Source organism: Muscardinus avellanarius (genome assembly GCF_963383645.1).
Source record: "Muscardinus avellanarius genome assembly, chromosome: 3".
Taxonomy (NCBI): domain Eukaryota; kingdom Metazoa; phylum Chordata; class Mammalia; order Rodentia; family Gliridae; genus Muscardinus; species Muscardinus avellanarius.
In genome coordinates, this window is record NC_137788.1 from 87,378,238 (window position 1) to 87,395,770 (window position 17,533).

The following is a 17,533-nucleotide window of genomic DNA, read 5'->3' on the forward strand; positions in this document are numbered from 1 at the left end:
CACCCCAGAAAGCCCGAGGCAAAGGAAAACAGATGTCCCTATTCACGTGTTGTATTTCATCATATGATTTATTTATCTCGGTCTTTGGGTCTTTTGATGGCCCCTTCCATTTTGTGCCCAAGACAAGTGACTCATTGTCTTACCCTAATCCCTAATTGCAAAGGTCTAACCTTTCCTTACTCCCATCTATACACTCTGCGTTGGAAATTCTACACAGAGACTTCAATCACCTGCATATATCCTCATGTTCCAGAAGTTTTCATCTCTGCTTTTGGCTCTTTACTGAGCTACTACTTACGTAACTAAACAAATGACCCAAAGACACAATACCTCAAAAGATTCAAAACTAAATTCATAATTTCTTCCCTCAATTAACTCCATAAACAGCTACATGTACAAATCGAGTCAACTCCCAATGTCATTTTTATTTTACCTTTTAAATATGTTCCTGCTAGTTTTCCTTCTGACATCCCTACTTCCCCTGGTCTTCACCATTTATTTTCTAACTTCTTATATCAGTTGGAGACTTTGAGACCTGTCTTTCTCATTTCTCAAATGTGACAGCCATCACAATTCTCACTTTTCTTAACTTTAATGTATCTCTTTTCTTATCATCTTATTTGCGTTTTCTAAGAAGGTGATGACTTAGAATTCTGGTCCTCTCGATCTAGTATGTCCTTTACAGAATTCTAGGTCTGTTTAAAGTTTATTTCACATTCATTAAACTCATCTTCCACAATGAAAGAGCCAAAGGCAAATCTGACAAATTTACACTGGCAGTTAAGTCTCCTATATCATTTTTCCTTTGGAAGGGCATCGTTATTATTTGTCAATATTTATGTTTTCTTTCAAAGAATGTGAGAATTTCTTGGTGAGGCTTATATCCTATTCCTCTTTATTCCAATATGGTAAATGGCACAACATCTGGACTATAGTAAACAAATAATAAAATCAGAAACAAGCTAGTAACCAAGATGACAAAACTCACACAAGAATACAAAAAAAATTATCAAAATCTATATAATTACTTAGTCATTTGCATTTCAGTACAAGGAAAAGATCATTTTTTGTTATTTAATTCATTCTGATTAAAGAGCTCTTATGCTAGACTGCATGGGTTTAATCTCTAGTGCTACCATTTGATGGTAGAACTTTGCACATGCTTCCTGTTTCCCTGTACTTTAATTCCTTCATCTGTGAGTAGATGAAACATAAAGACTATCTGAAAGGTGATTCTGAAGGTTATATGAATTGCAACAAAAAAGGAATTTAGAAATAGGACTGCAGATTACAAACTTTTAATGTCAATTCTCTTTTCTTTTTGTTTTTACTGTGAGAACTTACGTGTCATGTGTCGAGAACAAATTTGCTAAAATTCTTGAAAATATATTGAATAACTCACTATTTAGGTACCTTTCCTTTTAATTTTCACTCAGGTTAAATTTTCTGATTGTAATATTTTCTGGTCTTTTGCATGAAAAATGAGTGCAAAATATTTATGTAATTAGAACAGTTGAACATTTTCAAAAATGGCAAAAATAAACAGCAGTTTTGAAACACCTGCTTGAAAGATACTGGAAGTAACTGCTTTGTGCTTCATTAACCAGTATCAACACATTTGCCAGTTTAAATCCCCGACTGAATTCAGAATTTCCAATTAGTACTAGACTAGTATAAACCTGTCAAATTAAAAAATATATTCTTGGCCTAAGATTTCAGAATTGCCACTTTTATGGTACTTCCACTGATGAGAAATATGAAACATATGATTTATTTATTAAAATAAAATTTAGATATTTTTATTTTGGTGGTACTGGGGCTCCTGGAAACCCTTCTACCTCATGAATACACTCCCAGACCTATTTTATATTTGTTTTATTTGGAAACAGAGTCTCTTAAGCCAGCAAAGCTGGCTTCTAACCAGCACAATCCTCCTGTCTCCGCCTCCCAAGTGCGGGGATTACAAGTGTGTGCCACCGCACCCAGCCTAGATTTATTTTAAGAAGCAGTTTTGACTACCAGTTTTGTAGGTTGTATTTATCTTTGAGTAGCTTTCAAAAACTGCCTAAAATATGGATGTTTCATGTACCAATGAAATAAAAAGAAGGGAGAAATGAGGGCAGAAGGGAGAAAGAACAACACAGTCTCTACCCAAAAATCCTAGTACCCACAACCCTGAAGCTGATATGCAGAGAGGGATAAAGTAGTGACTATCTATATCAAAAGAAACCAGAAATTTGGAAAGGCAAAGCAAAACAGAAAGTCCAGCTAACTTAAATAAATCAAAGGATTACATTCAATGGCCAGAGAATTGACTCAAAATGTAGTTCAATCTTCAGAAATAATGTACTTGTCACCAAATGTGACAACCATCACAATTCTCACTTTTCTTAACTTTAATGTATCTCTTTTCTTATCTTATTTGCATTTTCTAAGAAGGTGATGACCTAGAATTCTGGTCCTCTGGATCTAGTATGTCCGTTACAGAATTCTATGCCTGTTTAAAGTTTATTTCACAGTTTTAAAGTCCAGGCCTTAGCATCACTAAATGAGAAAACAAGCCTGACTCATTCACACATCTCATGGTAAAAATCAAATGCAATATAAGTAACTTTGAGAGTTTAATCTCAATAAAGTAAGAGAGTATGTAATCCTTATGTCTAGTATGCAAAGGAAAGGTAAAAGAAGAGTTGCATTCATTTATTCCTTCACACATTCACTCAACAGACGTAGAGTGAGAACCAGACACCATCGAGAAGCTGAGAACACAGAACAGAAAATAAAACCCAACACAAGTACACGTGAAACTCCCTCTTCTAAAGACTTTATATTTTATTGGAAAAAGACATTAAATAATTTGTGAGTTAAAATGTAGAATATATAAGTAATGAATGGTGTCAAGAAAAATTAAGCAAGGAATTCTAAGAAGACCCAGATAAAAGGGCAGGGTAGGTTAGAAAAAAAAATATATATATACACACACACATATACATATACATATACATATATATATAGTATGTTTATAGACTACATATTATATATGTGTGTGTGTGTGTATATATATGTATATGTGTATATATACACATTGTAATGATGGGATTAAATCCAAGGACATTTTACATTAGAGCCACACCCCCACCCATATTTTTTATTCTTCATTTTGAAACAAGATCTCACTAAGATGCAGAGGGCCTAAGTAGCTGAGGCTGGCCATGGACCCAGATCCTCCTGTCTCAGCCTCTTAAGTACAGGGATTACAAGCATTTGCCACCACGCCCAGCTAGAATTCTATGTTTAAAACTATTTTATATTTGAAATATATTGGGTGGCCAAAGTAGAGATGAGTTACACAAAGAACAGTGTCTAAACTCCCTAGTACGTTGAAAAAACAATGAACGCTTTTAAGCACAGAATTTGTGAAAGAGTTCTTCAGCTGTATTATTAACAATAGACTCCATCAGGGAAGGGCAAAAGTGTGGAGACCCATTTCAAAGCCATTGCAATAATCCAGGTAAGAGATGAGGGTGTTGCTGAGATAAGTTGGTATGGGAGAAGGTCATACGAGGTAGTCAAACTCTGGGTATACTTAAAAGCATATAAAAGACCTGGTTAGTTGTGGAAGGCGAGAGAAACCAACGTCTCTATCTCACTGAAAGCATGGATAGAGATAAATCCAGGAAGTAGGTTTTAGAGGCAAATCTTTAATATATTATGCGTATTCAATATGTTATGTTTATGATGCTTATTAGACATTCAAGAGGAGACATTCAATTCATAAAACTAGAAATAGAAATGTCTGTGTCACTTTCAGTGCCCTCTTTACATGGGCACTAAAAGTGAAAAGACAGGATTAGATTGCCATGTAGTGAGGGGGGAGAGGGAGGGAAAAAGGAAGGAAACAAGGAAGGAAGAAAGGATGGACTGATATATTCGCCATGGGTACTGTAATATTTAGGAGAGAGATGGAAATAATAAAGGAGCCAGGAAGTACTAAGACAAAGATAATTATGAGGAATAAACAGGAAACAGTGGAGTTTTGTGCCTTGCATGCAAAGTGAAGAAAATCTCAGTATAGATAAAATGACTGTCTGCATCAGCTACTGCAGGTGAAACCCAAAACAATGATTTTAGCACTTTTAAGTTAATTTTTCTTAGAAGTAAATACCAAGACAGGGCTTTGGGTGTATATACTTACTGAGTGAGTGTTCTTCAAGAGAACTAAAAGGAGTAAAGTAAGTTAAGAAGGAGGGGAGGAAGCCTGGGATGGTGGCGCATCCCTGCAATCTCAATACTTAGGAGGCTGGACAGGAGGATCACAGGTTTGAGGACAGCCTCAGCAACATAGCAAGGCTCTTGTCAAGCCAAGATGCAGTCAGTGGGGGCTACATAGTCTCAGTACCTGCAGTGCAGGTACATACCAAAAGTTGCTTCCTTGATGCAAGAGAGGAGACCACTTTCAAAGATAGTCTCTTTGCCCTTAGTTTTAAGAAGTTAAATTATGAGGTGTCATGCTGTGGATTTCTTTTGGTTTCACCAGGTTTTGGAATTTGTAGCTTAATGTCTCTTGTTGAATTTGAGAGGCTTTCAAATTCACAAGAGCCGGGGTTGTGAAAACTTGAAAGATACACAAGTGCTAAAGAAACAAAGACGATCACAATTAACATCTCAGCATATTCTCTTACTTTTTGTGAATTCCTTTTTTCTGGAGTATTTTTGTTTTGTCTCCTGTTCTGAATATATGTGGAATAATAAAAATTTAAGGAACTGTCAATCTTCAGGTACTGTATTCCTAGCTCATCTTACTCCTCTCTGTCTTTCAAAGACTTCTTATGTTTGTTGTACATTCAAAGCTTTTTTAATTTAGATGAGTGATTATAGACATATAAAAATTCATAAATTGAAAAATAAATCATATGTTTTGTGCAATAATTTAATTCTAGTTTTTACATAAGCACAAAGGAAATAATAATGAAAATGCAGGGAACATCATTCATTAAGCAAGCCGAAGATAATTTGAACCCCAGCTCCATATTTTCCCTTTGGGAATGAACCTCATTGTTCTGTCAATATCTGTCACTAGACTTTTGAAAGTGATAACATCTAGAGCAATAAGCCTGATCTTATAAAATGAGATTATTATTTTAACACAGATTTAGAGCTTTCATTTTGTTTTTTCACTTACACTCACTCATTGTAGAAAAGCTGATATATACATAAGTGCCAAAGAAACAAAGACAATCACAATTAACATCTCAGCATATTTTCTTATTTTTGTGACATGTGTAAAGGTAGGTTGCATATAAGCGCACACGATCACCATTAAATACAGTGATGCTCTGTGCCGTTTCCCTGTAATACAGACTGTGAGCTTTTATCTAGATTATTAAGTATTTTAAAAAGTAATTTTTAATGGCTGGCATTCAGTGGATTTGCCCCTACATTTTTCTCTACTGAAAGAGTAATACCTTAGATTATCCTCCCTATACCTAATCCATCTTTACCTCCATTGCTAATTCTTTCCTTAGGATATAGTACTAGAAGATAAATTACTAGATGTTTTGTGATTTAAAAGTATGGTTATAGGCTCAACTATATCCCTCAAAAATTCATGTCTTAAAATCTAAAACTTCTGTACCTCAAAATATGACAATCTGTAAGGAAGTCATTAGATTAAGATAAAGTAATTAGGATAGATGCTAATTCATTATAATTGGTATCTTTATAAGAAGAGAAAAAAAGTTAACCCATGGTGGTGCATGCCTGTAATCCCACTACTGAAAAAACTGAGACAGGAAGATCTCAGGTTCAAGAAGAGCCTCAGCAATGTGGTGAAACAATCAGAAACTAGCAAAGCCCTGTTTCAAAAACAAAACAAAATTGCGAAGGACCTTGAATGTAGCTCACAGGTGGAATGCCCCTGATTTCAATTAAAAAGAAAAAAACCAACGCTTTGCTCTCAGACTCTTAGCCTCCAGAATTATTTAAAAATATCTATTGTTCAAGCCACCCAGTGTGTGATCCTTTATTGAGTAGCCCTAGAGAATGAGCATATATAGTACTGAATATCATCAAAGATATTATCATACCGCCTTTCTATAAATGTGTACCAGCACATATTTGGTGGACAAAACCTATCTGATAGCATTCTTACAGTATTCAAAATATGATAAGAGGCTCAACTTTGGGATCACATTATGGAATAAAAATCATTTCCACAAAATAATAATAACAATAGCTATCTTAATAGAGAAAGCTTATTCTTAATAGATCCTTAAGCATAAGTATCTTGATTGCCTATAAATGAGAAGCCTCAGGATAGTCATTTGATGTCTACAGATCATGACTATCATACTTCTATAATGAGAAATTTAGACATAATAGTCTTTAGGAGATAAGTTTGAAAATAACATGGGTCTTTTCTCCGTGCCCCTCAAAGGCTCACATCATTTTACAAGGTCGTGGCATGTGGTCAGCCTGTCACTTGATCTAATCTGGACCACATTGTTGTTCTTCCAAAAACCTCTACTAGAAATGTCATGGTAGAAAGCAGGGCTCACAGAACTAGAGCAAGGAATGGTGAATGTCCCAATCCAGGTCTGCTATGGAGCAGCCATGGGATCTTCTCACACATATTCTTTCTCGGTGTTTCTGTTTCTTTGTTTTATTCAAAAATTTTGCTGATGGGCAGTAATAGAAAGATAAAAATTTAGACATTCATACAATGTGAGCACACATCCTTAATTTTCATCCTCATACTATACAAAAGAAAAAGTACAACCCATATATATTATAAGACAGTATATATAAAGTACCCAAAGAGTTAATATCAGATAACCTCATATTATTATCTTGCTAATATTTTTAGAAAAGTCAATTTTGGAGAAACAGTAAAAAACAACAACAACAATTCGTTCTTAAAGATGTATGTATTAATAGGATCACATTTTAACTATTGCTTTTGTGGCTATATTTAGTCCCACTTATGGCCTCAAAGCCCCAACTCTGTGATAATTTTATAGGCCCAGTTAAGTAAGGTCCAGCAATCAGAAATCTCAGAGAAATTGAGATTTTTCCTGGGAATTTATTTTACTTGGGAATATTAATTGTTTAAGTTGAACATCTAGAGTTCATATATTTAGCTAGGTGTGTTTGCACACAACTGTAATACCAGTACTTGCAAAGCTAAGACAAGAGGACCACAGGTTGGAGGTTAGCCTTAGTAACTTAGTAAGAATCTGTTTCAAAATAAAAAATAAAAAGGGTCCATGTATAGTTCAGAGGTAGAACAATTCTGGGTTCAAATTTTTGGTACCAAATAAATAATAACAACAATAATAACAATAAAAATAAAGTGCATACATTTCCTAAAAGCATATTTTAAGTAGTTTATAGATAGCTGTATTTACAGTCCTTTTCAGTTAGACCCTTTCTGTAACATGCCAACTTCTGTAACATTGTGCCATTTTATTTAAAAAGTTAAATAATTTAAAAATTTTTTAGGATTTCTTTGGCACCAGACTACATCAATATGATTTTGAAGTGTCCCAGAAGTTTTTTTAAGCAGCAAAAATAAATGCAGTTTTAAGATTATTTACATAAAAATATTTAGAATGTGAAGAAAATCAGAGCTATACTTTCTGCATATTTAGTTGTATTTCTAAGTATTTGTATAAACTCGTCTTAGAATGTGTAGAATCAGATAATTTTCATTAGAAAATTATGTATCAGTGATAACTTACAAAGCAGTTCTTATCAGGGTTTCTTTTCCAGTGTTTCTTGTCTAATTTTTTGGCCGCAGTGGAACGTAGAGTTGCATGAGTCTGTATCCGAGGATTTAAAGCCAGGATACTCTGAAGATAGAACAAACAATATAAAAGTATATATTAGTAATGTTGGCAATTCAAAACAATCAAAATGTGGAACGGATCAAAAGGAAAATGCACTGGGTGCTATGTACATGTAGGTTTCTATCACACCTCAACATGACATATGGTTCCAATGCATGGATTTAGGATTAATCCACCATTATTAAAGAAAGGTTTAGCTAGGGAGAAAAAAACTTATGAAACATGAGAGAAAAAACTTTAAAAACTTAAAAAACCTAAAAAATAATTAGCATCATTATTCACCACTAATTAATCTGCTGTAAAAGAAATCCAGAAAACAATGCCATTCATAATCATCTTAACAAGGATAGGACACTTGGGAATAAATTTAACCAATGAAGTAAAAGACCTCTACAATAAAATTATAAAACATTAAAGAAAGAAATTGAAGACCACATAATATGGAAAGATCTTCCATGTTCTTGGAAGGGCAGAATAAATATAATCAAAATTGCCATCCTACCAAAAGTGATCTACATATATTCAATAAAATCCCCATTAAAATAGCAGGATAATTATTCAAAGATCTAGAGGAATTAGTCATAAAATCCATATGGAAAGAACAAAAGAACCAGAGTAACCAAAGCAATTCTCAGCAATAAGAATCATACTGGAGGCATCACAATACCTCATCTCAAATTACACTACAAGGTAACAGAAATTAAAGTGGCATGGTACTGGCACATAAACAGACACATAAGTCAATTGAACAGAAGACTCAGAACCAAAGTTTCATATCATTCAAGCATTTGATATTTGATAAAGGTGTCAAGAACATAAGCTGGAGAGAAGACAGTCTTTTCAACAAATGGTGTTAGTAAAACTAGTTATCCATTTCTAGAAAAATGGGACTAAACACCCAGCATCTCAGCCTAAAGAAGAGTCAACCTCAAGATGAATCAAAGACATAGAATTAGATAAATAAAAACTTTGAATCTTCTAAAAAAGAACAAAGGATCAACACTCTAACATACAGACATAGGTAAAACCTGCTTTAATAAGACCATGAAAGCTCAGGAAGATAGAACAAGAAGGAATATAAGGCACCAATAAAATTTTTTTTTAAATTAAAAATTTTAAAAAATTTTAAAAATAAACTAATCCAAAAAGAAAAGAATTGATAAATGGTATGACATTAAATTAAAAAGGAAACCAGTAATAGTCTATAGAGAAAGCCTACACAATGGGAGATCTTTGCCATCTACCTCTCTTATAAAGAACTAATTCTAGAACATACAAAGAGCTTTAAAAACTTAACACTAAATCAATCAGTCAATAAATCAATAAATATATTAATGGGAAACTGAACTGAATAGACAGTTCTCAACAGAAAAAAATATAAATGGCCAATAAATATGTGAAAAATGTTCAACATTATTATCAAGCAGGAAAGTACAAATCAAATCTACCTTGAGATTCCTTCTAATTCCAGTTAGAATGCCAATCAACAAGAACACAAACAATAATAAATATTGGCAAGGATGTTGGGAAATTAAAACTCTTAATACACTGTTGGTGGGATTGCAAATTAGAAACCTCTATACTCACTATGGAGATGAGTATGGAGGTTTCTCAGAAGATTGGGAATAGAATCACCATATGACCCAGCAATGGTATTGCTGGGCATCTTCCCAAAGCGACTAAAATCAAAATATTATAAAGAAACTTGGACATACATGCTCATAGCATCAATTTAAAATAACCAAATTATGGAACTAACCTAGGTGTTCATCAACAGATGAATGGATTAAAAAAAAAACTATGGCATATACACACAATTGAATTTTAATAGCCATAAAGAAGAATAAAATCCAGCTGGGTGTGGTGGTGCACACTTGTAATCCCAGCGTATGGGAGGCTGAGACTGGAGGATCACGGTTCACAGACAACCTCAGCTACTTAGGACCTTTGCAACTCAGTGAGGCTGTGTTTCAAAATAAAGAAAAAAGAGTGGGGTATAGCTCAGAGATCGAATGCCGCTGGGTTCCATCCCCAGACCCACACACACACACAAAAAGAATAAAATCATGTCATTTGCAGGAAAATGGATGGAACTCAAGAATATTATGCTAAATGAAACTAACCTCAAAAAATGAACAGTTGTATGTCCTCTCTCTATATATACATATACGTATACGTATACGTATATGTATACATATATATACATATATGTGTATAGATGTATATGTGTATATGTGTGTGTGTGTGTGTGTGTGTGCTTGTGTGTGTGAAATCTATACAGAAATTTGTAAATAAGGGTAACATTGAGTATAAGAGAAGAGACTCCAGTGGAATGATGGAGGAAGTTTAGGGAAGGAATTAGAGGAGACATAAAGAGTTAAAAATTGAAATAATGCTATAATTGAATAATGCCATATATATATATATATATACACACACAAAATTTCCAATTCCAATGTTAAATACATGGGAGGGGGAAAGAGGCGGTTGATTCACAGGGATGTTTTCTTTCTTTTTTTTCACATGATAACAGATATTGTTTTTTTCTGTTAAAATTCTTTTGTAACAATTTTTTATTGAACATAAATAGTATACATTTAAACTATATTTAGTGCCCTCTCCCCCCTGCCCCCATTTTCCTTTCCCCCCTCCCACCAATGGTTGTCCAGGTTAACCATGTCTTATTCATAATTTTACACATGTTCAGGTGTAGACCCTCATTAATCAAGATCAGCCTTCCTCCTCTCCTATCTTTCCATTTAAACGTAGCTAGTATTTCCCCTCCATTATCTGGAATCCCACTGGTATTCTTTGTGTTTCCTAGTTTGGGCAGATTAGAGGAAACATATGTACCTTCTCCTTCTGTGCTTGGCTGATCTCATTTAACATAATGTTCTCCAGGGCTTTCCATCTTCTTGCAAATGATATAATTTTTTCTTCTTTATGGCTGAATAGAATTCCATTGTGTGTATTTCCCACAGTTTTGCTATCTATTCATCTGTTGATGGTGATCTGGGTTGGTTCCATATTTTGGCTATTACAAATTGTGCTGCTATGAACATAGGTATGCATATGTTGCTGTATTTCTCTGGATTCAACCCCTTTGGAAAGATACCCAGGAGTGGTATAGCTGGATCATATGGTGGATCTATTTCCACCTTTCTTAGGAATCTCCACACAGATCTCTATAGTGGTTGAATAGTTTGCATTTCCACCAACAGTGTAAAAGAGTTCCTCTTTCCCCACATCCTCGCCAGCATTTGTTGTTGTTTGATTTCTTTATGCTTGCCACTCTGACTGGGGTTAGATGGAATCTCAGTGTAGTTTTGATTTGCATCTCCATAGGGATGTTTTCTAAGAGTTGTGTACATGTGTGTTTCTGTCATTCAATACCCCAGTATGAGGTATAATTACAATGCATCAAATAAAAGTATATAAAATTGGATATGCTCTCAATAAATTAGAAAATAATAAAAAATTAACAAGATTTTTGAAGTACTTGCAATTGTATCTAGGGGTATTCTACCTCTAAGCTACACCCCCAGGCCAATTTTTATTCTTTAGTTTTGAAACAGGGTCCCACTAAGTTGCAGAGGGTCTAGGTAGCTGAGGCTGGCCGCAAACCTGAAATCCTCCTGTTTCAGCCTCCTAAGAGTTGGATAACTAATGTGTGCTGCCATGTCTGACTTAACAAGATGGTTTCTAAGAACACTATGTGAGAAATTTTGTACTGGGATTTAGATAAAAGGATCTATATGGGAAAATCTCAATACAACATAAATTCATATGTAAAATGTGAGAAGAACCAAATTATTTTTAGAGAAAAAAATGAATATATACAAAACTACCAATTCAAATATCAAATATTTGCATAGAGAACGTGAAGGAAGGGGGAGGGATTCGATGAAAAAGTCACCAAGATTTGCACCAAGTAATAATAAAAAAGAAAAACGTCAATGATATGAATTAACCTAAAGCTTAAATTGTGTCTAAAATATGACATGCTCTGCAAATAGCTACTTTACTTCACATTAATATGATTATATTGAACAAAATATGAATAGAATAATTCCTACTTTATTTTCTACTAACTTGTCAGAAGCAACTCTTAACAAAAAATAATAATTTTTTAAGAAGAAAAACAAACATCAACAACAGTAAAAACTTTAAAGCGAAGCATGGAGGTACACGCTTGTAATCTTAGTACTTGGGAGGTTGAGACAGGAGTATCACAGGTTTGAAGCCAGTCTTGACAATTTAGCTAGGCCTTCTGCAACTTAGTGAGACCCTGTTTCCAAGTAAAAAATAAAATTAGGCTGGGGGGTTAGTTCAGAGGTAGTATGCCTCAGGGTTCAATCCCCAGTGCCACAAAAACAAACAAACAAACAAAACTTTACTTTTGCCAAACAGTTCAAGGAACCATGGTAACAAGTGTTTCAGCTTAATCCAATTAACATTTTTCCCCAATATCTTCCAACATTTTTATGTGATGAAAAGCATTATGAAATAGTTGAAGAAAAACCTGGGGGAAATACATGAAGAAGATACAGAGGGTTTAGGAGCTAAAGAATTTTCACATTAAAAAAAAAATGTAATTCATTATGGATTAGTAGAGAATGCGGAATTAAGACTAGAACTTAAAGGAGAGAGATTTGGATTCAGATGTAAATAATAAAGTTTCAGCTAAGAAGGTACTATAAGTCACACTCACAAATTTTATTGTAGTCCCTTTAAAATAAAGTACGTTTCAAAAGTCCTCTTGTTCTGGAAAGGTTCTCCTAATTAATCTCAATGTGCTTTTTGTCCTAGGCCACTCAAATATCTCTACCTGGGACTATTAACCTAATAATAACTGTGGCTTTAACAAGTTATCTTCCATCCTCCACTGTCTTCACTTGAAGAAGCAGACATCTGGTTTTGATCTGAGGGCCACTGGTATGCAACACCATGTAAGTAGCATATGTTCATGGCTGTGGAATAGGTGATTCAAATTTGGGAATTGGGTTTTTAATATCAATTGGCCATATAACTTTCAGTCAACCACTGATCCTTTCGATCTTTGGTTTTCTCACATGCAAAAATGGGGCAACACCTAAAGCAGAGGATAGTAGAAAAAAAATAAATGAAATAATGTTACACGAAATGTTTTCTGAACTATATACACCCCAAAAGCTAAAGTGGAATGAAAATGGAATCTAGACTCTATGTGCAACAGCACTCTGTGTCCATGATTTGTTAAGGCAGAGCTGTAAAGGCAGAGCTGGATAAGAATTTGACAAGAGTCCTAAATATTAAATTACTATTAGATCTGACCAACCCCAAGATCATCTTCTGAATTTAGTTTTCATGCTTCTTTAAAAATTAACATATTTCACATGAAATTTCATCTTTTACACATATGAAAATAAACCTCTCTTATGATCCGCCAAACAATAAAAAACATCAAAAGTAATGAACAGATAAAATAAATTATTATACCACTAGACAATACTAAAAATGTTGTTTCCCCATCTACTATTGTGATTCCACAATAAATTTATCAAAAGAAATAATTTTCTAGGTGTTAGCTTATGTGATTTTATAAGAATATACATTATATGAAAATGTGAACAATTTAAAAATCATGTAAACTATAGCAAATGACTCCCTAAGATAAATTTTATATCTAGATAAGAATAAAATGAGAAGAGGCACTTCAATTCATTTTGCATTTTATTTAAAGTGATAATAACAATATTCTGAATTTTAAGTTTTTAGTGTTTAAATGTTTTCATATGCATCATATAATTTAACTTATAAAAAAACTACTATTATTTCAACATTTTGGATGAGCAAATAAGTTGAGGACAGGGATATAGCCTGTTTCAAATCACAGTTAATACGCAGAAGGGATTGAATTATAACTAAGCTATTCTGAGTATGGGATTTAGATTCAAATTCATTTAAAGATGGAGTCTTATTTATTTATTTGTTTATTTATTTATTTATATTTGGCGATACAGGGAATGGAACCCAGAGGCATTTTACCTCCCAGGTACACCCCTAACCCTATTTTTTATACTTTATTTGGAAACAGGGTTTCACTAAGTTGCTGAGAATCTCACTAAGAATCTGAGGCTGACTTTGAACCTGTGTGATCCTCCTGGCTCAGCCTCCCAAGCGCTGGGATTGCAAGTGTGCCTCACCACACCTGGCTTGAACTCTATATTTAAATAAGAACTTTTGAAATATAAGGTATAAAATATTTTAACCACTTGTATAATGTTAAATGACACCCAAGTAACTCAATAAATAATTATTGTCAATCCCTATTGCTATGGGTTTTGTTAGGGTGAAATTTGTTACGGTGTGGGAATGTTATGGTTTGGGGAAAACTGTCCCCAAGCACCCCTGTTAGGGTTCCAGACACAATTTTCCTCAAAACACAAAAAAACCCAAAACAGAAAAACCGCAGGTTCTTGTCCTGAGCTAAGAGTAAAAACACATTAGCCCAGACTCTTGCGGAATATTTAAAGAAGTTTATTAAAAAGATAGAAATACAGAAGACAATTAAAGCCCCATGCCATTCAGAAATGGCACGGGGGTGGGGGGCAATTTGAGCGAATACACCAAAGGGACCACAGGTGGACCCAGCTTTTTTGTATACACATGACCTCCATCTTGTTCTGTACTTCCGAGGTAGTAACATCCCTGTAAGGTACCTCCCCCAGCAAGGTGTGGCAAGGTGTCTCCTTTCATGAAGGACTCTGAACCCAGCTATATTATCATGTAGATCTGTCTTTAGAAAGAGGAAGCCCTAGTTCCCCTCTCCTATTGACTTGCTAATTACTTTTAGCTAAATCAATCTAAGTTTCAATAGCTGTTTGCTTCCTGGCTGAAGCCAAGCCTTTCTCTCTCCAGGTCTGCCATTTTGATATAATTATTTCTGAAATATATCTATTAATAATCAGAGCTTTCTCAAATTGTTGTGTTTAAAATTTTAGGTTAAAGTTTTATAAGAAAGTGCTATGAGAGTGCGGTGCGGTGTAGTTGCTAAGAAATTGCTCAAACTAATAATGTTGATCAATAATATTGTACAAGAGTATTTTTTTAGTTAAATAGTCCTAAATAAGTTTAAACTTATTGATAGTCTACCTATTAGTTAAGGTCATCCATCCTAGCCAAGGGCATCCACTATAGTTAAGATCATCTGCCCTTGCTGAGAGGATCTGCCCAAGCCAAGATCTCATACCTTAGATAAGAGATCCTCTCTCAGGTGACCTTCTCTCATGTGACCCTGTTATCTTCAGGAACATCTGTGTGCTGTGTAGCTACTTTAATGCATAGAGTTGTAAATGTTAAAAGTCAAGGCTGATTTAATAAGAATGACTTTGAAACACAATAATAGATAAGATACCTCCTACCCCTACCCTATCATCTTAAAAAAAACGGTCTGTACAAGTTACCTTATCTTATTGGATAGAAGCTGTAAATTCAAAAAGTGTCATCAATAATGTAACAGACTTGCAAGATGTTGTATAAAAATCCCACCCAAAGGGCGATCTGAGCCCTTGCCGCCTATGTGGAGACACATGCGCTTGGGTCCAGGTTCGAACCTGTAATAAAGTATGGCTTGACGGACTAATAATTGGTTATGGACAGTTATTCTCACCTGAATACGCTACAACAAAATCTTCCTAGGCCATTCCCAATACTGGTAGAGTTTTGATTTGCAAAGGCCCATGTGTTGAAGATTTGGTCCCCAATGTAGCCAAGTTCAGAGTTAGGGATTTGGGAAGTAATGAGATCATGAGGAATTAGTGAATTAATCCATTGATGAGTTCTTAGCTAAGTGGACTATTAGGAGAAGCCCATTTGGAGAAAGCAGATAACTGCCTTCAAAGGGTATATTTTGTTCCTGAATCTTTACCTCTCACCCATTTCCAGGTCACCATGAGATGGTCACCTTGGCCCAACCACAACTTTTCTACCATGATGGGCTTGCCTCACCACAGGCCCACAGCAATGGAGCCATCTGACCATAGACTGAAACATCTGGAACCATAAACCAAAATAATTTTTTCCTTTAAGTTGATTTTCTCCAGGTATTTTGTCACAGCAATGCAAACCTGACTAACATACCTGACTTGAGCGAGCCTTTAAAGTGGAATGATGTGGAGAACACTTCCAGAATGGTGGCATCGGATTCAGGTTTGAATCTGAGTTCCAGTAGTTCATGTACTAAAGAATAGTCCCTAGTATGGTGATGTTAAGAAGTGGAGGTTGAAAACTAGAAGCAAATGTAAGACCAGCCCATTTTCATGCTCCATTTTCCTATCTCACCATGCACTCCCTCTTGCACATACTCCCACCATGATGCTATCTGCTATGATGAGATATAGATAAGGGAGGCCCTTACCAGATCTGACATTATATAATTTGGACTTTTAAACCTCTAAACTGTGAGCTAAATGAACCTATTTTCTTTACAGAATACACAGCTTCCAATATTCCATTATCGCAATATGAAACAAACTAATACGCCAGGCAAAGAAACAATTGCATGATGCACGCATCCATGCAAAAAGTAAGCAACAAAAACTGACAAGGAGAGGTCCTCGGTGCCACATTTTACAAAGATTTAAAAATAGTAATTAGAGGGAAAGTATGAATATAATGCCTTATCAAATATAGAATATCAATACAGAGATAACAATTATATTTTTAAAAAACCAACTAGGCGTGATGGTGCACACTTTAATACCAGCATTTGGGAGGCTAAGACAGGAGGGTCCTGGTTCATGGATAGCTTTAGCTACTTAGTGAGGCCCTTTGCAACTCAGTGAGACCTCACTGGGGGTGTCACTAGGAGGTAGAATGCCCCTCTGGGTTCCATCCCCAGTACCACAAAAGAAAAAAAAGCTAGAAATACTGGAGTTGAAAAACCAAAACTGAAATAAAATTTTTTTAAAGTGAAATAGTAGATTTAAGATGACACAATAAAAAAAACAGAAAAATGAAATCACATACTCTGAAGAACAAAGAAAAAGAACAAAAATATGTGGTATATCATTAAGTTAAATAAATGAATGTGAATACCAGAAGAAAGTGAAAAAGAGATAGGAAAGAGAAAAATATAAGCCATAATGTATGAAATTTGTCCAGTTCTTTTTGCAGTACTGTACCAAAACTGTCAAGCAAGAATCTTATATTCAACAAAATTATCTTTCAAAACTAAAGGTAAAATATAGATACCCCCAAACAAAATAAAAATGAGGGACTAACAAAAAATGAGAGTATTTATTACTAGTAGATATTCTTTAAGTAGAGAGTCAATAATCACAAATAGTCATTCAAAATCACAGGAAAAACAATGGCCAACACTAAACTATAAGGATTTATGAAATTATAAAATACAATATAAAATATATACTGTCAGACTGGATTGAAAATAAGATCTAACTATTTGCTGTCTCTACGAGAAACACTTTTGATTCAATGATACAACTAGTGTGATATTGAAAGGATTAAAATAAATATACCATGCAAATAGCAACCTTATGAAAGATGAGGTGCCCAGAGAAGCATTAGAACTGAATTGAAAGGAACAACAAACAAATAAACAGAAAAGCATTACCAGACACAATGAACAATGACTTATCAATGATAAAGCCCCATCCGTGGGGAAACTAACAACTCTAGACATA

At 34.5% G+C, this 17,533-nt stretch overlaps 1 protein-coding gene across 1 annotated transcript in view; it reads right to left on the bottom strand.

Annotated features, from left to right (window-relative positions):
- Positions 1–17,533, bottom strand: part of DPYD (dihydropyrimidine dehydrogenase) — a gene marked incomplete at both ends in the record, with an annotated part of 932,092 nt that overhangs the window by 875,080 nt on the left and 39,479 nt on the right. Inside the window, one exon of the mRNA XM_080690443.1 lies at positions 7,740–7,850. Coding sequence (XP_080546569.1) covers positions 7,740–7,850 — 111 coding nt within the window. The remainder of the gene's footprint in view (positions 1–7,739; positions 7,851–17,533) is intronic.